The 23,269-nt window shown below is 42.7% G+C and overlaps 2 protein-coding genes across 3 annotated transcripts in view; one reads left to right on the top strand and one right to left on the bottom strand.

Annotated features, from left to right (window-relative positions):
- The window catches only part of LOC115380705 (cysteine rich transmembrane BMP regulator 1 (chordin-like)), a 36,584-nt gene extending 29,872 nt beyond the window's left edge, over positions 1–6,712 (top strand). For both annotated transcript variants that reach the window (XM_030081879.1, XM_030081878.1), the window contains 5 exons: positions 667–882; positions 2,134–2,355; positions 3,156–3,281; positions 3,762–3,940; positions 4,419–6,712. In XM_030081879.1, coding sequence (XP_029937739.1) covers positions 667–882; positions 2,134–2,355; positions 3,156–3,281; positions 3,762–3,940; positions 4,419–4,613 — 938 coding nt within the window. In that variant the 3' untranslated portion in view covers positions 4,614–6,712. The remainder of the gene's footprint in view (positions 1–666; positions 883–2,133; positions 2,356–3,155; positions 3,282–3,761; positions 3,941–4,418) is intronic.
- Positions 6,713–7,777: 1,065 nt separating this feature from the next.
- eif2ak4 (eukaryotic translation initiation factor 2 alpha kinase 4) overlaps positions 7,778–23,269 on the bottom strand; it is a 30,411-nt gene continuing 14,919 nt past the window's right edge. The window contains exons 30-39 of the mRNA XM_030081859.1: positions 21,518–21,625; positions 20,939–21,067; positions 17,465–17,551; positions 17,083–17,195; positions 16,903–16,961; positions 15,491–15,594; positions 14,988–15,056; positions 14,165–14,209; positions 11,068–11,183; positions 7,778–8,665 (exon numbers count right to left, since the gene is read on the bottom strand). Coding sequence (XP_029937719.1) covers positions 8,608–8,665; positions 11,068–11,183; positions 14,165–14,209; positions 14,988–15,056; positions 15,491–15,594; positions 16,903–16,961; positions 17,083–17,195; positions 17,465–17,551; positions 20,939–21,067; positions 21,518–21,625 — 888 coding nt within the window. The 3' untranslated portion in view covers positions 7,778–8,607. The remainder of the gene's footprint in view (positions 8,666–11,067; positions 11,184–14,164; positions 14,210–14,987; positions 15,057–15,490; positions 15,595–16,902; positions 16,962–17,082; positions 17,196–17,464; positions 17,552–20,938; positions 21,068–21,517; positions 21,626–23,269) is intronic.

Below are 23,269 nucleotides of genomic sequence, written 5' to 3'. Positions count from 1 at the left end.
GGATATTTGTTTCAGTGGAGCTGAAAGATGCCCACTCTTCTGGTAATCCACAGCAGACAGCCTCAACAACTTATTCCCCCTGGGGCTTTGGTCCATTAGCGAGTCTTCAGGCTGCCTTGCTGACCACTTCAGTTCAAAACACACAGTCTCTGTCTGTGTCTCTAAAAATGGCAGTCACACTGATCCCGGCCCACACCTTTTCATCCACACCCGTCCAACTCATGCGGGATATTTATGGAGGAGTGACTCAGTTGGCTGTTCAAATATTTAGGAGTGAAAGAATGTCTACAACTTTCAGAAGCCACACATAGTTTGCAGTCAGGGGACGGCAGGGTAACTCTTTGCAGATGTCTGCTACTCTGTTGGACAGAACAATGTTTTCAACTGAATTGGTGTCAAAACAAGAACTTGGACACCATCCTGCACTGCCTTAGGCTTCTCTTTAATGGACACAGTTGTCTCATTCATCTTTATTGCAGCAACTTAGGTCCTTGTTTACTCTCACAACATCATTCGTTGAGCTGTTCTTCTCTACTATTCCACTGTAACTATTAGGGTTATTATGGATCAGCTGAATGTTTGTTTGGGGTTGAATGCAGATCAGAATGAGAGTTTAGTCACAGAATAGACGATGACCTTGTATTATGTTCTACACTTCTACTGTAGATGAGTCAGGCAGCGGTCAGCCAGAAGGGATGGACATGGTGGTGTGCAGGGCGCCCGGGGGCGAGCTCTACGTGGAGGGCGAGACCTGGAACCTGGACGAGTGCACACGCTGCACCTGCAGGAAGGGACGTGTCCTGTGCGACACAGAAGTGTGTCCCCCAGCTCTGTGCCAGTCGCCAACCAGGAGCAAGGACACCTGTTGCCACGTCTGCCCAGGTAACCCGCACCTCTGATTCGGTAGTGGAAAAAGATCCGGCCACAAGAAAAGGTGTTGCTCATTTTCCCATTAGCTTTGGCAAGAGTGATTTCAGTTAATATCAAAAGCATTTGAAGTGCCGAGTGACTCCAGGAGAGGCAGCCAGAGGTCGGGCTGGCAGCAGCCAGGGTAGAGAAGTATAAAGCTGCTTTTGGATTTGCTATCAGCATGTGGTTGCGGAGGGTCTTGCATGTTGGACGCCGTTGGACAGTTTTATGTCAGGCACACAGGCTCGTAAAGAAACCAGCCGAGACCGGTTGGGTTTACATGGGGATCCTCCAGGCAGCAGCACATGTGGACTGCCTTCACCCTGCAGGCTCCTCCAAAGCCCCCAGCGAACTCTCTTACTGATGAAAGGAACACCAGCGGGTCCCACTTCATGTACTTCTGCCCATAGGAATACACACAGATGGATATAAACCATGCATATACCTTAATTACAGCGGTACCCAACAGTCAGTCGCTCTCACACACTCTTGCAAACAAAATATCCCAAGCACTCCCAAGCATGAGGCCCACAAATCAGAAATGCATGACTGCGCCTGAGAGCTGCTCCTCGAGAATGTCGGCCCACCTTATCACTGCATCTCCCCCCACAAAAGCAGCCTGTCAAAAGCCAGCCTTTGATATATGTATGGGCCTGGTCACCAGGAATGTGGGAATAACACACATCTCAATGACAGGCCCTATGATGTACTGTATGTGTAGAGTGTGTACACTCTAACTGGGGCTGTGGTCATGGGAAGGCCATTGATCTTCAGGCCTCCAGGGGTCTGATGAGAGTGAGAGATAAGGCCTGAGATTGAGCCGACAAAACGCCATATGTTCCTCAGTTGTTGTCTTCTGTTTGTGTTTAACTTTAAGTAAAGCATCTTATCAAGAGTGCAACCCTAAAGGCCCAACAACTGCTGGGGATAAAGATAACACCGCAGAAAGAATTGCACATCTGCCCTAGTTAATCTTAGATAAAACTTTGAAAAAACAGGGTTTTCACTTCAGGAATTAGGAAACAAGCCTTGAGCTTTGAATGCTACACTACATGCACAAGTAATGTCATGTAATTGTGCCTTTACATAAACATCACCAAGTCTCGGTCATCGCGGAGGAAGCCTGGGATTTGGCCCACAGCACCACACTGCCTTAACTCTAACCTGTAACCTTACTGCATGTCTGATGTCATTGATCCTGTTTGTGCCTGTCCACAACCACAGAGGACAAGCTGAGCCCCTTGTTGCCAGTGAACAACAGCCAGCAGGAGTACTGTATAACCAGCGATGGAGACGTGCTGCTGGCAGGAGACTCCTGGAAAGCCAACGCCTGCACCAGCTGCACCTGCAACAACGGCACCATTCAGTGTTTCTCTCAGCGCTGCCCGGCGGCCAACTGCAGGCTGCCTGTCCTACGCAAGGGCCAGTGCTGCCCACACTGTCTCGGTGAGTGTGTCTTTTGGTGAATTAAATCAAGTCTGGTTTGGTTACGTTTTCGTAAGTGGAAAGCTGCGCTCTTAAGAATCTTTGCCAAAATACCATTTCCCGTTCAACTCAGCTCTTTCTGCTTCTAGTGCAATTTTCAGTAATCTGTTTGGATTAGAATATGCATTAAGTGATTTTATTCTGGGGTTTTATAGAACACCTGCACATGCTGATGAGAAGAACTGTGAAAAATGTAACTGAGGATGTGTTGGTTTCCAGACTGAATTAGTGTGTGTGTGTGTGTGTGTGTGTGTGTGTGTGTGTGTGTGTGTGTGTGTGTGCATTCATTAGTCCTAGCCACTCTGGCGCTACACGGGCAAACACGATCATTTACAGCAACATTCCATGTGACATGAGTGAAAACATTCCTCGAGCATCCGCACATTCACACGTGTTTCCTGTCTCCCGCTGAATCGGCCCGCAACACTCTCTCTGTGGTGGCACAGGAAGGCAAAGTCCCATGTCAGCTTTTCCTATAGAGGAAAACCCCAGCATAGACTGCCATTGTTCGCCCTGATTTGTAGCCATTTCACCAGGTCTTTGTTTTGGTTATTTGCCCGGTGGAAAACAGAGCTTTTACGTAATGCCTTAACAAAACGGCACAGCGGAAGTTAAAGACAGTTCCTATAAACACACCTTATCGACGTAGATTCTGGCGGAGTTTAGACAGTCAGTCGCTGCTGTAATTGTTTATGTCTCGTGTGTTTTTCACGCCATGGCTCACATGAGTAATGGATGTGATTTTGGTGTGTGTTGAACAGAGATGACGACGACATCAGTGCCGATCATGGTGTCTACCAAAGCCCCCAAGACAAGTGCCTCTACCACAGTGGACAGTGTCATGTGGATCACCACTGTCACTGTGCCACCTATCACTGCTGCTACAGGTGACGACCATACCTCCTTACACAGACACACACACACGGAATAACACTACCAAACACTTCCTCAACCCACTTAATTCATTCCTTCCTTCTTCACTTGATTTATTACTTTGTGAAGTAAGAACTCCCATCTAGTTATTGGGCTTCCCTGTCCCGACTATTCCCGCTAACCCCTGTGAATGTTTACATTGGCTGGGTCTATAGGAATGTCTTAATAAACAACTGAAATGTATACTTAAGCAAGATAATAATGTTAAATTGACATAGCCTAAGCAAGACCAGTCTTGGGACTCCCAATGTTAATTTTTCTCTGTTTTACGTATTGCGCTGGGATGCCTGCCAAAAAACAAGAACATAAGCTGCTTTTCATTTAGACTGTGTGAGTGGGGAATTCAGAAATGCAAATGTTGGAGGGGTTGGGGCTTTTGGTGGAGTTATAGGCAGGGGTACCTGATAGTGACGCTTTCTGACTGTCTCCCACAGATGTACCAGGCTTGGGTGACAACTACCCCAGCCAAACAGAGATGGCTCTCATCTACCAATCAGCAGCCTGGATACTGGCAGGTCTCCTCCTGGCCATCATCATCTTCCTCACTGTTGCGCTACTAATCAATAAGAAGAAGAAGTGGGTGCAGATGTCCTGCTATAGTGCCCCCAAGAAGGTGAGAAGTTATTTCTACATCAGCTAGAGGACTGGTTCTGATTCGCTGACCTCTCTGGTGACCAACAGAGCTGAATCATACTGGCTGTCTTTGCCACATGGGCACAGATTCAATCTGTAGTTGGGTCAGGAGGAGCTTTCCTTGATCTTCAGCCCCAGCTCCGGTCCATGTTAAAGCTGTCATAAAGTTAGGATTAATGTAGTTCCCCACTGCTTAATTCTTACTGGGCACTTTCAACTGGAAACCAGCCTGTCAGGTCTGTCATAAAAGTGCACAGTTTTACAACTCCCCCATGAAATGAGACCAGAATGGCACAGAAAATAGTAATTTGTCACATATTGTCATCAACAGTCATCTCCATGAGCCCTAACAAAGCACAGAGCAAGTTAATATGAAACAGGAAGCATTCATCTAGCAGCTAGCTGTCGTGTGTTCAAAAGTAAAACTGAAGAATTGTGGTTTTGCTTTTCCTCCATAGACGGTGATTCTGAAGAAACATGTTAACAAGAACTCTGTGGTCTACATGGAACCATCCAAGGAGAACAAGTTTCAGAACGTGAAGAACGACTGCGGCATCATCAACTTCTCTCCCGAGATGAGTTCTCCCTGCGGGGAGAGGATGACCATCCCCAGGGCCAAACTGAGCATGGGCAATGACAGGACGCCGCGCTAAAGCCCCCATGTACTCTGTGGACCAGAGCTGCCCAGCGCTTTCCACTCTCTCTTACTGCTGTATCCGAGGTGATTTATTTAACAATGCGCTGCGGCTGGCTACACACACCTGGAACGCCGCCTCTTTCCCATCCTTCCTTCTGTGACAGTAAAAGTAAGGGGCCCAGGCGACAGACAAAACAAGTGACCTCTAGTCCTTTTACCATGTGTCCGTTTTATTCTGTGTTTGGACCATTACCATGGCCACTGAGAAGCTGGGAGATGAGGAGGGTGGTGGCAAGTGAATGGATGGAGGAAGGACACAGCCACTCTGGGCTCTGCTTTACCACAGAGAAAGAGGCAGCCAGAGGGGAAACTCTGGCAGTCAGCCTTTGACTGTGAACATTATATCATTGCTTATTATTGTAATGCCTCCTCGGAAATTGAGCTGATAAGAGGAACATAAAAAGCTTTAGGACAGGGGGTTTGGGTTGTAGCTCCGCGGGGCGTCGAAGCTGCTGGCTCTGAGAGCAGCAGTGCTTTATGGATGCGGTCCTTAAGAAAGGAGACCAAAGGAACTGATACTCTACTTGGATCAAAATGGGCTGGACGGGAGGCATAACAGGCCAAGTCACCAGTTATCATAAGAAGTCAGCAGACTTTAGTGACCCACAGACCCAATCCCCTGCTTTAGAACGTGTGGTTTCCATCTTAGCTTTTTTATATATATATTTCTACAGTATTTGTACTAGTTGTAGCGTTATTTTTGGCCACCTCTTGTTTATATTATGGGTGTCTCCATGGTGGTCAGATTGAAACATTTTGGAAATGCCAGTCTAAAACATTCCCCCATCAAGTCCAGGAAGTGCACACTTCCCATACACTCGACTGGTTTCTACCTTCACACGACCCAAGTCATTCCATTCAGAAAACTCAACCAACAAACCACAGCTCCAAGATGAAATATGTGAATTGTTCTCAGACTCTGTAAACCTGTCTGTAACACAGTAGCCAACAGCCGTCATCCTTCCACCCAACCTCGTCCAACCTTGGCTCCTCCAGATGGAATCAGTCCGTTGGTCATACTTCATCTCAAAATGGCAGACTTGAAGTTGAAGTGAAGTGATATTCATCCAGAGAGAATGTTATTTTATAGCCTGCGGAGAAGACAAAATGGTGCCAGATTGTTCATCTGGACCTGTAAGGAATGTCTTTGATAACAAGCCTCATTTCTTAACTTTATTTACAGCCGTGTGGGGAGCTCCTGTTCCCACAGAATGTTAGCAGTGGTTAGTAAGCATCCTTTTGTAAGCCTTAATTTCATAGCCTTAATGTATTTTTTGTTTGGCATCTTGTTTTTCATTTAATGATCTTTATGCTAGCCCATATCAATCTAAGGGAAAAAAAAAATAATATATTCACCCGTTATTCAGATGAACAGATTTGTATGTATTGTACAGCATACAGTTGTCACTGATGGTTCCAGTCAGCTCCTCATATCCTAGTAAATTATGTGATTTGTGGGCATGGAGGTCGAGTGGAGCTTGCTAGTAATAAGTGTAAATAATGGTACACAGTACATCAGAGCATGTTAAAGAGACATAGCACTTTTCTTTGGAGCCAGTGTTTTTTTTTTTTTTTTTCTCAGAAAGCCCAATGCAGGATTCTTGGAGGGATAAAAGGCCCTAATCGGGGATTTGATAGGCATATTAAGCACATGGAGATGTTGAACCACTCAAGTGAACATGCTGTTGCAGCAAAGTCTCGGCTTCGTACCAATCTGATCAACCCAGGGACAGATAGAATCTGAAACGCATTATGAAACAAACTGAGGTCTCATAGGAAAAGATTTTGGATCAGAGTTCTCAAGACCATCGCCAGCTTCTCAATACAAAGACCATTCTGATGCCAAAATTGGTTGGAGACCAATTTATATTGAAGTTTTTTTTTAAGTAACTCAGTAGATTTGTGTCTGTTTGAACCATGACCATGTGCTTTAAAATGAAGAGGCGACTGTAAAAGCTTACGCAGTTCTTTGTTCTTCTATGTGTAAAAAAAAAAAGAAAAAGAAAAAAAAAGTAGTTTAAATTAGTAGGACAGAAGAGTATCTTATTTATTTTTTCACATAGCTTTATTTATTAATACTAAACTATAGTTTGAGATGGGTTTTTTTTTTTGAAAGATGAACTTTGGTAGCCAAAGCTGCTGTACATTTTAGATATTGTAAACCATTTACCATTTCTATCTGCTTTATTCTATTCGAGCTTATTTATTTCACTGTTGCAAACCCTGTAAATATGTTTCTTAGGTGATAAACTGTAACATTTACACTTTTGAAAAATAAAATGTGTGAATCAAAGTGGACTGCACTGATACTTAAACTGGGTTTGAGGGAGGGGGCTCTCCATTTGTGTGATATCATCCAAGATGCTGTCTGTTAGTGGTTTGTACTTCACTTGAAGATTTGGAGGATCATGGCCATCTGGTCCTGGCCTGGTGCTCCTAACGGGAATTAGCTTGCTCTTTGTTCCCCCAAATCTTAGCATTTTCTCCTGCTTGCCACAGTTGTTCCTATATCTCATTTAGACAAGCAGATGTGTGTGGTGGTTGTGTGGTGGGGGGTGGAGGTGGGGTAGGAGGCACTCCTCTTACACTTGAGTACTGATGAGGAGCAAGTGATTAACACAGACCTCTCATCCATCCGACAGCCTAATAAAACACACCGGAAGACACTAAGCCATGCAAACCAGACCTGGCAACCTGGATAATCCTCAGTGCAGACTATGCCTTTGTTTCGACATGTCTGTCAACAGCTTGCTCGTAAACTTCAAGGTGAGAAAGCTTCTCTGGAGGGATCAGGAAAGCAAACATTAGGGTCTGGTTCCCAGGCCTCGATTAAATCAAATATTGCACCACAAAGCTCCACGCAGACACTTTATCAAAAGCAGTAATATTTAAACACTATATGGCTTTGACACTTTCCAAGGAATCCTAACTTAGATGTGAACCTTTCACTGTATCAGTCTCCACTGAGCAGTAACTGGTCACAGGCATAAAAAGTTATTATTAAATTATAAAGTATGTTCAATAAGGGCTGTGTTGTTTATGAAAGCACACACTCAATCTCACATACACACCTAACCCCCCCCCCCCCCCCCCCCAAAAAAAAAAAAAAAAATCCATTAATGAAAGAAATGATTTATTTCTGCTATATTGTGGAAGCATTTATCAAAATGATTACAAATAAAATAAAAAATTGAAAATTTTAAAATTAAAATGCATTCACAGAATTGCTTATTTTTCAAAAAGCAAATGCATCATTAGCATAAAGAAAATTAAAATTCAGTCTTCCAAAGTCCATGATTATTCTATGAGCTACTGAAAATTAAAACCAGAAAAGCCATTTTAAATCACAAGGGGACCAATGGTGTTTCCTTTTGCAGTTTGTTAGAAATGTAGCAGGCTGGCATTTGAAAATGAAATATCAAATGGCTATTTTCTTTTTAATTTTCAATATGTCACAGAATGAGCATGCATGGACTTGAGATGCGTTTGCTTTAGGAAAAATACGACACATTTCTGTGAATGCAATTCAATTTTATAATTTTCATCTTCATTTTATTTTTAACAATTATATGCTTCCATACTATTCAACTAATCAGGTGTTCAGAAATGTGTAATTTATGACACATGATTGGCAGTAGAAAGCCCTTTATATTTAAAATGCTACAGTTATTTTAAGGCATTCAAAGTCCAGTAAACCTTTTGTCTACTTCATGTGATGAAGACCACAAAACACCGGAGATTTTTGAAGTTTGAGTGAAAACAGATGAATGCTATTAACCGTGGTACAGAAGGATTTTAGTCTTTGGGGCTCATGATTTCCAAAGGGAAAAGGTCTGAAGCCATCAGTTCGAGCAGAAACCGTTATGTCTGAGGTTGAAATGAGCTGCTGTGAGCCTCTTGAACCTGGAGCATCATGGGAACTCTTCAAGGCCAGAAGAGCGCCTTGGTTTTCAGAGGAGGATCTTGTAGTAATCATCCTTGTAACTGTACAAGACCACCACAGCCACCCTGCAAGAAAACATCGGCCGGTCATTAAATTCAAAAGCACACTAAAAATATTATAGAGAACTTCTGAGTCTGAGTCTGACATCAGGACAACTACTGAATTCACCTATTAGAGTATACAAGAGCTTAGAGAGCAGTCATTAGGGCTGAACAATTAATGGAAACATGGAAATCGCAATATGGCCAAATACAATATCCAAATCACAGGAGCTCATGCGTGTGATAAAATACCACAGACACCCTGGCCTACAAACTGTATTCTTTCCTTTCGGTACAGACCCCAGCAAATCACAGTCCTTTCAGTGAAAATGAATATTCTGACCAGGAAATGATCATTCCCACTGAAATCATAAATCACATCACAACTGCAAAATAAGTGTAGTGTGATTTTTTTTGCCGCATTATTCAGCCCTACCTACCCTACGTACTAATTTTGTAGCTTAGCTAAATCCCTCATTTCTATACATGTCTGAAATTATTGCCTGTCATCACAATAGAAACTTGAACCAGTATTCTATATTTTAAACAATTCATCATGGGACCAAATCCCATGATTTTTATTGATTGTATCTGTCCATTTTTAAAAGGTGGGCTGTGCAAACTTGCCAAGGGCTAGCTGACGTGAGGGCGTGTAGACTCACTGACAAAGAAACATGGAATCATCATGAAATTTCATTGACCCTCAGCAATTTTGCACTGTTCACCTTAATAACAGGGCAGTGGAGATGGTGACCTAGCAGGCAGTAGCATATGAGCCAGTTTTGAAGCTGCACATACGTGTCGGCCAAGGCAGAGCACAAAGACTATGAGGCCCTTGGGGTGCGTTTGGTTTATAGTCTTGTTACAGCCAGGTGACTGCTGTCTATGGTGGCCTTTGGCCCACTCATCTGGCCTGCGCTGAAAACAACCAAACAAACATGAAAACACCCACTGAATAAATCCATTGTCGGCCAGGCTCTATGACGCTCGTTTATCAGAAAAGACGTTTCCCCCTCAATGGCAAATCAAACACGCAGCACAGACAGGAAATTAAAAACAACTGCTCTAAAGAGGGGGATGAGAAACCAGAAAGAGTGGCTTGGATTTCTTTTGTTACCATCCCATTCATGAAAGAGAAAATCCGAATCCCTCATAAGGCTTCTCTCTATGGGCATTCGCTATAGCGTCACAACACTGGCAGCCCAAACAGAGAGGATTTAGCCTAGGCTTTGAAAAAGAGTGCTGCCGGGGAGCTTGGGAATATTAACTGCTCTACCCACAACCACAGTAATGCTGAATGATCGAGTTAACTCACCCCTCTGCACTGCAATCTCCATGTCAATCAACAGGGGTGTTAAGAGCCAGACATCTGAAGACCAAACAAGGCAAATCCTTCCCCACATTTCACCTCAGGAAATGGGATCAGCGGAGGATTTGAGGTTCTACAGGCTGTAGTTATCCCTCTAACAACTCCTTTTGAAGAACTGACTGTCACTCTTACACCTGGAGTATGTGGGCTTGGCCGGAGCTGCCCATAAAAGGAAGTCTGTCTTTGAAAGGGGTCTTTAAAGGAATATGGAAGTTCATTAAAGCATTTGCCTGAACATGCTACTTTTCGGGGTATAAAACCACACCAAGTCATTCGCCCCGCATCAGTCGCTTCTGCGGTCGTATTATGAATGCTGACAATTTAAGTTTCGGTCTTCCCATGTTCACTCCAGTGTATTGTGCGAACCAAGGCTCAAAATCAAGAAGAAGAAGCAGCAGCAGCGGAGGAAGCAGAAGAAGAAGAGTGTTAGATTAAGAAAATAGGAGACGCTAAGTGGACTCCACTGGCACTGGCCCGGCTCCCAAAGTTAGTTTTATAGTTAAGGTAAGGTAAAGATTAAGGGTTTAGAGTTAGGGTACGATGTATCCAACTGCGTCATGTTCGGTATCCTGACACAGACTGGTGTGTGGGCCGCTGCCAGTGGAGTCCGCTTAGAGCCTCCCGAGACAATAGACCCTGCATGAGGATGTAAAGTACGGCTGATGTAAATTTGGGAAGCAACCACAAACCTGGGTCTTATTTTTTTGGTAAACTTGTGTTTCAAGCTCCTCTGTGTTTTACTTAGAAGTTTGTTTTTGAGCCTCTGTTTGCAGAGTGAAAGGGGGGGATGGCTGAAACTGAAATCGTCAACGTTCGAAATGTGACCACAGAAGTGATTGATGTGGGTCAGTGACTTTTCATGTCTGTATATCATGAAATGCAGCATGCACAGGCCCATGTTTCAAGAAACCTCCATGTTGCTTAAATATGGGCCTCGCCATTCCCCCTGCAGGAGGTCCTAGTAGGAGAAGAAACACGTCTGTACGGGAAAAAGTCTGTTCTGAACAACACTGATACACGCACATACATGTCATAACACACACACACACACACACACCTTTTAACTATTTTGAATCGGTGGATCTCCTCACAGATGGACTTGAGGTAGCGCTGCTTGGGAAGTTTGGACAGCAGATGCTTGACGCTGAAGTTGAACTGCTCCTCGCTGTCAAACTGGGGAGATCAAGAGTTCAGGCAAGAGTTAAAACAAGATTTCAAGAGAGAATAAAACCGGAATGACAAAATGACAAGCCATCAAGAAGAAATTGGTCACAGTGGCCGACATCAAACAGAGGCTGGTATTATTTAGTTTTACCATGTCAGACACCAAGGGGCCAAGCCTCTCCAACATCTGCAATAAATGGCACTGGGTAAACAAGATTGATCAGCAGCTTTGGAGATCTACTTGCTGTATATTTTTGCAAGTCAAGCGTGGTGGAGCAGTAAAGCTGGTTTACAGAGCTCCTTGGTCCCTCGCCGCTTTTGTGACTTTGGGTAATTAGCCACATTTGAAGCAGGCTTTTCCTGTTGGCCTGGCTGTGCCCACTGTGTATTGTCATGTGTTTTATACTAAATGTGTTTTCTTTGACACATGTGCTGTGAGAAGCCGGCTGTATAGGTGGCCAATTCATTTGGCTTTTGCTTATATAACACGGCTGTTGAGAACATTTTTCATCTTTCTTTATGTTTCTCTACACCATACAATTGACGTCCTTTCCTTCTGATGGAAACCAGGGGTTTTTGTGAATTCATTCTCAGCCAAGAGTGTGGAATGTGAATTTTCTCACCTTGTTACACATGTATTTTGTTGAGGAGCTGCTAACCCAAAAAAAAAAAAAAAATACCACTTATCCCTAGTGCAATCCAGCCAGTCAGTTTCTGCGTGATTTGGTGAAGTTTCCAGTCTACTGCGGTCTTCCCTGTCTCCCTTTGCCCCAGTTCAATGGCGCTGTATGGGTATTTGGGTGTGGACCTCAAGCCATCAAAAATGTGCTAACATGTACAAAAAGTCTCCCCCCATAAAATACAAATTAGCTGTGGATAGATACAGTGCATTCAGAAAGTATTCAGACCCCCTTGACATTTTTCATTTTTGTTATGTTGCAGCCTGATGCTGCAATCGTTTAAATTAATTTTTTCTCTCATTAATCTACACTCAGTACCCCATAATGACAAAGTGAAAACAGAATTTTAGATTTTTTTGTAAATTCTTAAAAAGAAAAAACTGAAATGTCATACTGACATAAGTATTGAGATCATTTGCAACAACACTTGAAATTTGGCTCAGGTGCCTCCCATTTCTCTTGATCGTTACTGAGATATTTCTCCACCTTCAAATCAAATCAAATCCTTTATTTAACCAGATAAGCATAATTGAGATTTAAAACCTTAATTAGAGTCCACCTGTGGTAAATTAAATTGATTGGACATGATTTGGAAAGGCACACACCTCTCTATAGAAGGCCTCACAGCTGACAATGCATATTAGAGCAAAAACTAAGCCATGAGCTCAAAGGAACTGCCTGCAGAGCTCAGAGACAGGATTGTTGCAAGGCACAGATCTGGGGAAGGCTAGAAACAATTTCTGCTGCACTGATGGTTCCCAAGAGCACAGTGGCGTCCAAAATTCTCAAATGGAAGATGTTTGGCACAACCAGGGCTCTTCCAAGAGCTGGCTGCCTGGCAAAACTCAGCAATCGTGGGAGAAGGGCCTTAATAAGAAAGGTTACCAAGAACCCGATGGTCACTCTGACTGAGCTTCAGAGATCCTGTGTGGAGATGGGACAAAGCTCCAGAAGGACAACCGTCACTGCGACCCTCCACCGATCTGGGCTACCTGAAGTACCCTCAGACTGTGAGAAACAAGATTCTCTGGTCTGATGAAACCAAGATTGAACTGTTTGGCCTCAGTTTCAAACGTTATGTCTGGAGGAAAGCAGGCACCACTCATCACCTGCCCAATGCCATCCCAACAGTGAAGCATGGTGGTGGCAGCCTCATGCTGTGGGGGTGTTTTTCAGTGGCAGGGACTGGGAGACTGGTCAGGGTTGAGGGAAAGCTGAATGGAGCAAAATACAGAGATATCCTCAACGAAAACCTGTTCCACAACGCTCAGGACCTCCGAGTGGGCCGAAGGTTCACCTTCCAACATGACAATGACCCTGAGCACACAGCCAAGACAACATAGGAGTGGCTCAGGGACAACTCTGTGAATGTCCTAGAGTGGCCCAGCCAGAGCCCTGACTTGAACCCTATCCAACATCTCTGGAGAGACCTGAAAACGGCTGTCCACCAACGGTCCCCATCCAACCTGACTGAGCTTGAGAGGATTTGCAAAGAGGAATAGCAGAAAATCCCACAATCCAGGTGTGCAAAGCTCATTGCGTCATACCCAAAAAGACTGAAGGCTGTAATTGCTGCCAAAGGTGCTTCAACTAACTACTGAGTAAAGGGTCTGAATACTTACGTGAATGTGATATTTCAGTTTTTCCTTTTTAATACATTTGCAAAAACTTCTACAACTCTGTTTTCACTTTGTCCTTATGGGGTACTGAGTGTAGATTAATGAGGGGTCTGAATATTTTCTGAATGCACTGCACATTTGTTGGTGTTCTTCAGCAGGAAATAGTTCCCAACACAACTCGGTGTGCCTGAGGGCTGTGGACCACGCTGGGTATCCATGTCATTGTTTTTGGAATGAGCTGTTGCTGCTGACTTTTTCACTTTTCATGTGTAAGTTTTTTTAGTTGTTTGAACTCTATCTATGAACAATATCCATCCAACCCCATTGTACTTGGATGAAGGGTTACTGGCAAGAAGAGTGTCTGGATCGAAAGACTGCACTGGGGGTAAAGGTGGGATGGTAGGGTGGGCTTTTCGCAGAGTGTTTCTTTACCTGCATTTGTGTCTGTGTATGTGAACGCTGGCCAGAGGCTTATTAGGTTAAGCAGGTCTCTCTGCTGCTGGAATATGACAGGGGTGTTCCCTCACTGACTCTAAGGAAGGAGGCGGGATCCCCCTCTTCCTGTCTAGGATCTCAACCTCTCCAGGCCTTTTCTCTCACCTTCCCACCCCCCGCTCCCTCCCACCGTTCGTTAGGATGTGGCCTTTTATTGACTCTGCACTGTTCATGATAAGGCCAGTAGGGAACCAACCTCCAGAGACAGGAAGTTGATGAGAGTTTCCCTCTGCAAGTCCACCTGCGGGCAAAACAACAAGCAGGAGGGTTACATTACACGCAAAACACAATGGAAGCATATCTCTCATTGCAATCACTCCACATACTTCACATACCAGACATTTCCACAGGAAGTAGATGCTTGTTGTATCGTCAGATATCACATTGTTAGTCTCACTAAAAATATCAGAATGTCCTCTCCTGCACCACAAGCAGTACAAACCTAGGGGCTGGAATATGTTCAGCAGCGGGTTGTGTGATTAATTTATTATTTGGCCAACTAAACAGCACAATTGGGTTTATAATTCTACTTTTAAAATCCTCTCACCAGAGCAAAAAGCACTGAATGTACTTATTGCTGAATTGTTGATGTAATTCAAATGAGGACAGCGATGACACATGTATTTAGAACATGTTGCAATGGCTTAAATATGCCAAGCAGGGGTGATTTACTCTGAGAATATCTTGTGGTAAATTTACTACAAAACCACAAATAAGCTAAATATGCCGACCGTTTAGCTCTGTCCCCAATGACACGCCGACTGCCTTCTGTTTTGTGTTTATTGTTCTGCAGCAACTGGAATGGGTTCGCAGCAATCTCACCTCCAGTGGGGGATTTCACTGCAAGGCAAATACTATAAAAGGGCTGCTCCCATTGATGTTTGCTATTTTAGCTATCAGAACCCCTTTCCTCGTTCTGTGATTTCACACATGAATTCAAGAGATAAGGTGGGAGAGCAAGAAATGGGTGTGGGGAGGCGGTGGGGGGGGTGAAAGGGAGAAACAAACAAGCGACTTACTGCCAGTACTTCAATGTCGTTGCTCTTGTTCTGCAAATTGCTACCAAGATTCTGCAATCTGCTTTGGATCTGAGAAAAAGAAAGAAAGGAAAAAGGAGACGGAGAAGGAGAGAGAGGGGTGGGAAAGGAGAGTAATTGCTACCATGATCAAAATGAGACAGTGCGGGTGGGGACAAAACAATTCAACCTCACATGCAATCCTGGTCTGAGCGGCCCAGTGGGGTTCATCAGTGGTGTGACAAATTTTCCAGTGCAAAGGCAAAGCAACAGAGTCAGCAAAGCAATGGAGAGCATAGAAAGAAGTACAAATAGAGACAAAAGACTGAATATTACCAAAAGAGAAAAAAAAGAGACTGTAGATAGCTGGAGAGGGAGCAGAGTTCCATCTCCAAAGTCAAATCCAGAGACTGCACTCTGCATGCGGATCTTGTGGTGTGCTACGTGACTGGGCCTGCCTCTGACTGTGAGAGTGTGTGTGTGTGTGTGTGTGTCACAAGATTTACCTGAGTCTCATAGCGTCGTCTTGCGCTGGCAGAAACTTTCTCCGGGCTGATGACATTCACATTCATGTTCATGATGCTGCTGCTCCCATGCTGCTCTGATGCCCCTGTGCATGTACACATACACACACACACACACACACACACACACACACACACACACACACACAGAGAGACAGAAATAAGAATAGATTTACTACCATTTCCATATTTTATCCAACGTGTTTCTATTATCTCCAAACTTATACACACTTCAACGAGACGCTGGTGTGTGAGCTGTTCTTGTCCAACTATTTTTCACATTAATTATAACAGTTTGTTAAAATAATGTGTCTACCTGTAACTGTGTGCCAGAAATAGTGTGAAACGCAACACTTGAAATGTAACACTTGTGGGTCTGTAAGAGGGTCATTTAAATGCCTAAGATATTTAACCTAACACTGGGATCAATCAGCCTGCAGCTCACATGCTGACTCATGATTTGACTTTGTAAGTGCATGCAGACACTTCAGTAAGGAAGAAGAAAATCAGCTGCAAACAGCTGATGCTACACCACAGCTTAAAAGGCATATAATAGAACAGCTAGAGCAGTCACAACTTTACTGTGATGTAGACTTTAAAAACAGAGGACAACACTAATGCTACATCATGATATTACAATATCCAAAATCAGACCATATCTAGTCTCATGTCATGATATCAATATATTATCCATATCATGCAGCCCAGCCCTAATGTAAACCTGATTTATTCTTTAAAGTCAAAATGAAATGGAAAAATTATTTAACATTATTTATTATTTAACAGTAAATGTCAAAGTATTTATATTTCTATTTTATTTAATTATTTATTTTGTATTTTTATATAAAAATGGAATTATTTCTACAAACGGTGACAAATGGTGACATGAGACTGAATGAGTAGGTGTGAACAAAAAATTCAACCAATGAAAACATCACATCAAATAAAAGTGATCACTTTTTGTTTTACAGTTTTGAAAGATGCCTCTCCATGTTAAGCCCCACCCTTTCAACCTTTTCCACAGAAAATACATTGAGTAAACTAAATGTAGTTTCATTATGACTTTAAGGTCACAGTAATAGTTCAGATTCTTGCACATGCAGTGGTTTTTGCTGGACTATGTGAGTATGATACATCCACAAAGTTTGGTCCGTTAAATCCTTCCCTGTTGCAAAAACGAGCACAAGAATGTGTCCTGCTCCAAAATGGATGAAGTAGATTTTGACAATTTAAACAGTTGACAATTTAAACCACACGACTTGGTGGGTGTCTCACACTCACTTGGAGCAGCAAATACAGTCTCACAGGGAAAAATACTATCAATCACCTGAAGGTATGTATGCTGAACGAAGTGATATAAATAATATGGGGGTGATACTGGCAGGACACAGTACCTGAGGTGCTGAGGACTGAGCCCTTGGGGTTCTGAAGAGAGATGCTTTCAGAGATTTCTCTGGTGTAGCAAGAGGGGGAAAACACATGGACAGCAGTCAGTTATAAGAACAACATGTTCATTTCTCCACCTCATTGAAAACCAAGCAGCTTAGCACCACAATGAACACGGATTTCTTTACCTGATGTTTCTTTCCTCAAAGAATTTGGTCCGACATTTCTGAACAATGTGGTCCACCAGGTCTGACTCGGGAATCCGTTTCTCAGACTGCCTGTCCTTCTCAAAGGATTTCACCTGAAGAGACAAAATGACTTTTGCATGCTGGTGTACTCTGACTTCTCATTATTCGTTCTTATCAAAATAATTTGGAAAGCAATATGCACTCATTGAGCAGGTGTCTTCTTTATAATGGGGGGACATAGCCAACTTTTCACACAATACATCAAAAAGCCAGCCTGTTGCTGCCAAGCGTATGTAAATTAGATTGCAGATTTTGGCACCTAGGTATCACAGGAACATGCTAAAAATAATACAGTCTTTGCTAAACTGTGAGAATGGTGTACCTTGACATAGCTGCCCTCCTTATCAGAGACCAGGGCCATGCACGTGATGCCAGCCTGCCTGCAGTGTTCGAATAGGGTCTCCTGAGACTGAACACACACAAGGACAAAGAGTTGAGTTATTCCCAGACACGTTCAGGGTGTCAAACTGGATGGGCTAAGAGGGATGGGCTATAAGAGTGTTATCACAGCATACAAGACAAGTGAACCTTTCCCCACTCAGAGTCTGGTAGGTTAACTTGATGATAAGCTCTCCCCAGGCTCCTATAGTGGGACTCTAAGATGCTGACAAGAGGGACAGTGGGAGGGGGGGTTGTTCAGTGGGAAGTGTTTAGTGCGCCGGGCTCAGATCTGTCTGTCTGCATCTCTAACAACTGGAAACGCTCTGCTGAAAGCCTGCAGAGCTCAGACACGATTCACCAAGAAGGTTTCCTGTTCCCATCACTCACTGGAAGAACCATGAGTTGCATTTTACAACATGGCAGGAATTTCATAATAAACGCGGTATAGTCGCTCGTTTCACACTGTGACTGATGTGGCTGCTGAGAATGCATGGAAAAAAAGATGGTGGAGATACCACTCAACGACAGGATTAAGTTTGGGGGAAAGAAAATCATAATGTTCGCTGTGGGAACACTGGACTTATGGCCTCAGACAGTAGCGTGCAGCAGACAGTTCGGGGCTGCTAGGAATAAACAGTATGGGCTGCTCTGGCACAGCGAACCAAGACGTGTATCTACATAACACAATCATCAATGTCAATGGGTAGGATTGAGCAAAATGGACAAAATATCCCGATATTTTACACCAAAAATCTTGATATCAACACTGTGACCCTACTGTACATATGACTATTGGTGCTTTATATTTACACATACATTTTTGATAAATCATGAGTAACATGGATACAATGATCAAGCAGGTAGAGGCAACAGAAAAATAGCTAAAACATTCTTAAAAGTTCAGAAAATTACATTCCTTTACTGTAATGCAACCTTTAAACCACGGAAAGGAAGACAACATTAATGCCATATGATGATATTATGATATTCAAAATCCCAGACTGCATCTACACTCATATCATGATACTGATATAATATCAATTATATCCCCCAGCCGTAGTATAAGCCTGGTTTATTTTCATCACATACGGCTCCCCAGATAGATGAGCTAATGCTGATGCAGAACACGTCCTGAACCGCACCACAACTGTGTGCATGTGTGTCACTTTGTCTCTCCATCATTCCAGCAGTAAGCTTCCTCTTTTTCTTGCAGCTTTCTTGTTGAGAGAGAAAAGTGAGTCAAAGAGCGAGCCGTCGCCCCGGGGCAGGCGGGCAGCTTTGGGCCATATGCCTCTCTGAGCTGACCGCATGTGGAAGGGGTTAACCATATTTGACCAATAAAAGCTAAAAGAGTGGAACAATCTCCGGAGGATGACTTAAGAGTTTACTGCAGATTCAGTCTATTAAATGGCCAGCATGTGAAAGGTGTTAACAATGGACGAGCAGGGGGGAGGCAATGGGTGAGAAACTCTGAACAAGGTGTTCTCACCATCTCACCACTGGTCAAGGCACAGGCCTGCATACATAATTACAAAAACACACACAAACTGGCAGAAATGGCCATTAGGCAACACTTCACAACTCTTGAAAGTTGGAACATGGCGGCCTGTGTTTCCAGCCAGGTGAAGCCAAAGCCAAGCTTTCTGCATTTTGGGACAGAGGGGAAACAGAAGCGGCCAATCACTTGTGGCCTGTGCCAGTTGCATAAGACAATGATGGAGAAATAAAAAGATGAGTAGTGGAAAGTTCAAATAACAACAGGAGACTGAGTAAGCAAAGAAATGAGGAACAGAAAATGAAAAATGGGCGAGAGAGGGTGAGAGAGGCACTGGGCAAAATGCTATGCCAGGTAGCAGGAGAACACACACAAACGCAGACCTGAGATCAGTTTGTCACAGAGGTATGAAGAATGTGACAGAGGCATGGCATCAGGAGTTTGGGAACATTAGCGTAATGGCTCTTCACCGGGGAGATAAATGGCTTCACTTTGGGCAGATTTAATCTATTCTTCAGTCACAATGTGTCTTCCCCTCACCAAAACAACCAGAAAGCTGTTTGTCAAACCTCTTCTCTAATAGATGACTGGTGCTTGAGCCAGCGATTGTAGAAATGACGCCGTGTTCTGTTGCTCCAATATGGCTGTTAAGCCTCTGTGAAAGTCAACCACGGAAAACTCCACATTCTCCAGGATGTTTATCATTGCAGATACAGTTGTGATAAGTCTGTTGCTGGCAGATTAGGGGCATTTCTCCACGAGCCGGTTAAGAGCAGAATGCGAGTGTTGCCCTCTGTAGGAGGGATGGAGTTACTGCAGAACATGAGAAATCATCCCTTTTTACACAATGGCACATTCCCACTGTCTAGACCAGGGATCTATAAACCCATCAACTTTGAAATGCAACAACCACAAGGGTTTAATTCAGTGATGGCTCACTTGGTCAGCATCAGACTGATGAAATTCAGCCCCCTGCTTGAACTTCTGTTCATACAACCGCTGCTCTATCAAATTTCTCTCTGGAAATTTCTTCTTTCTGCAGTTCCAGAAGCAACAATGAAGACCAGGAAGCTGTCTGTGTTTCCATCAGCCAAGATATATTTCGGCTTGGCCCTTGATTCTTCTGAACTAAAAATGATCACTAGGTTTTGAGCATTGAATAATAAATTTTGCTTTTGTGCCTGCCTGATAATGTTTAATAACATTTACTGTAATGCTGCTCGTACCCAATTCCCGTCAGGGATGAATAAAGTATTTCTGATTCTGATTCTGATGTTGAAGGCCATATTGTTGATCTTGACAGAATTAGCTTATTAGTATCAGAGATGGAAAACAACTAAGCACATTTATGGCAGTGATGCACTTCAGCACAGTTTTGAGGTATTTGCACTTTTACTTGAGTATTTCAATTTCTGGAGCCCTTATACATTTACTGCACTGCATTTCAGAGGGAAATACTGCACTTTTTACTCAGCATCATTTACTGTATCTGATGGCTGCAATTACTAGTTACTTTGCAGAATGTGGTTTTAAATGCAAATCATAAAATGTGATCCATTGCTGGAGCTGAAACTAGCCAAAAGTCTTTGGAGCAGTTAGAACTACAACCTCTTACAGGTTAATGCATCAAAAATTTAACACTCAGAAATGAATCACTCTTCATAATGATGAGTTTTACATTTAATACTTAAGTATATTTTTACGACTTTGACTGAGGTAACATTTTGAATGCAGCACTTTTTCTTTTTTACTGAGGTATTTTTCCATTATGACAGAAGAATAAAAGGGGAATAAAAATATTACAGCCTATCATATATCATTTCTCGGATGAATTTCCTATGTATTAAAAAGGTCATGACAGTTGCTCAAAAACACTCAGGTACAACTCAGTGCTGGAGTCATTCAGACAAGACTGCCAACCTGTGAGACGTCATAAGTGATGTCCGCTGAGACGCAGGCGCTCCACAGCTTCTGGACAACGTTGATGGCTCTGGGCATTGAGCAGTGGCCGACTGGGACCACCAGCACATCGCAGGAGCTCACTGAGGGCTGATATAAAGAACAGACATGAATGGGCTGTTTCCTTGAGCAACATTGTGATGGATATTCAAACGACCAGTCAGAGTTTCAGTGAACTGCAGTAAAATAAGTGCACCCTGAGGACAGCAATAAATCTACATAATGAGTCATATGAATGCTCGTGTCTGTCCGTCTTCAGCCCTGTGTGCAGTTCTCTGGGTATGAAACAATACTAAGAGCAGAAGTCACATCCTTTCACATTCTGAAATATATATATATAAAAAAATGATGCTTCTCCAAAAATAACTCAGTGGAGTCAAGAGTCACACTGATCATAGTTATTAACGTATTTCTAAAAGTGGCAGTGTGGAGGCTGACTGCAGTAATAAGGCATCATTAAATATGAAACTCTGTCTGCTGCTCCTTCATTATAAATAATTATGAATGTCAGAGCACTGTGTGTGGGTATGCCTCTCTCACCGGCTCCTCCATGTTGGCCACAGCAGCACAAACTTTGTCCAGGGCCACACTGGCCCCGACTGCAGAGGGGACCGGAGCTGTGGAGGCTGGACCTCGAAACTCCAGGATCTAGTGGGACAGAGATCAAAGTGTCATAGACAGAAAACCACCGCATCTGACCTGTATAACCAACACTGCTTCATACAGCAGATAACAAAATTACAGAGAGACGTACTATATGTTTGGGCCAGGAAAAAACTGGATCACACACATATGTGTAGAATACAGTTTCAATTACTGTGCACAATCTTTTAAGCAATGCTTTATATTTTGCACCCAGCTAATTTCCTTGTTTGTTAAAATATCTGGGGTTAGGATAAATCATATTCTGCTGTACAACCAACAAGAGCTAAGTTCACAGACTTTTTATTGCTGATGGGTCCTATTGGGGTCCAGCTAATCACCCAAAAGACCTCAAACTATCCAAAAGTGCTCAAACAGTTACCCAAAAGTACCCTGGCATATGCAAATTATGCATTATGTATGATTAAAATGCCCACTTTGGGGGTGCTTCGGGTAACTCATGGGTATTTTATACTGACTGGTAGAGCCCAATATTTACACATACAAGCTACATTAGAATGAAAACACTAGGGAAAAAAATACATAACTAACTAATTAAATAAACATAAAAGCTGATCACAAAAAAAAAATAACATTCAATTGTAAAGAACGAAATTTGCCTGTAGCCTTCAAGAAGAAACAAAACAAAACAGTCTAACAGTCTAACAAAATACTGATTTCAAATTAGAGGAGCTGCATGAAATGTCCTGCTGTGACAATAAATTTAAAATAAATGTATTTTTTATGATTGGGTGCTCTCATTATGATTCACAGTCCTGCAACCAGGACTGTAACTTTAAGCCATTCAGATCCCCTGTCCAATCCAATGGGCATAACTTTTCTAGGATGTCAAGATCTATAATTATTGTCATCTGACTCCTTCCGAGTGCACAAACGTATTTGATGGACGTCCATAAGTCAAACCCAGTGTTCCACATCATGTAAAGCAGAGCAGTAGCAGTAGAGTCACATCCCCTTTTTCAACAAGCATGGCCAACCATGAGGCAAGGAGGAAGCATAAAGCATAATTTAATCTATTAATCATATTGTTTAAGCACATAATTTGTGCTAAACTGTGTCTGAAGTAAATATGAGATATTATATTACTCATACATGTACATTTATCATATGAAAGACTTATTGCTTGTACTCAGGATTATTTCAAAAACATCTGTCCATTGGAATGGATGGGAGGATCTGAATGTCACGAGAAAGGAAACAGGAAAATGAGTAATGGAATGCTGTGTTCATTTATTGAGTGTTTTGATTTGAATTTCTAATGATACAATCAGCTTTTAATGCATCCTGTTGATTATGTGCACACATTATTCAACTCGGGAGACTTTGAACACACTGCTTTCTGGAGACACTTGAGAAAATGAGGATTTTGTTTTGTCAGTAATGTTGTTAAAATAATCCAAAATATGTGTACAGTGTGTTTCAAAGCATCGCTTTGAGTCTACCATTCATGTAAAATTAAAAAAAAAAAAAAAAACACGCTTTTTGTTGAAAGAAGGTCTCGTAGGACTATTTATTTATTTATTTTTTTACTATTCAGTAGTTTCTCATATTCAGATTCTCCATCCATTAGAATGGCTGGAAAAATAATAATAATAATGAAGTACTGTAATTAAATGTTTTGATTGCTAA

The sequence above is a fragment of the Myripristis murdjan genome, chromosome 22, assembly GCF_902150065.1.
Source record: "Myripristis murdjan chromosome 22, fMyrMur1.1, whole genome shotgun sequence".
In the NCBI taxonomy this organism is placed as follows: domain Eukaryota; kingdom Metazoa; phylum Chordata; class Actinopteri; order Holocentriformes; family Holocentridae; genus Myripristis; species Myripristis murdjan.
Note: the sequence above shows the minus strand (reverse complement) of the source record. Positions and strands in the feature narration are given on the sequence as shown.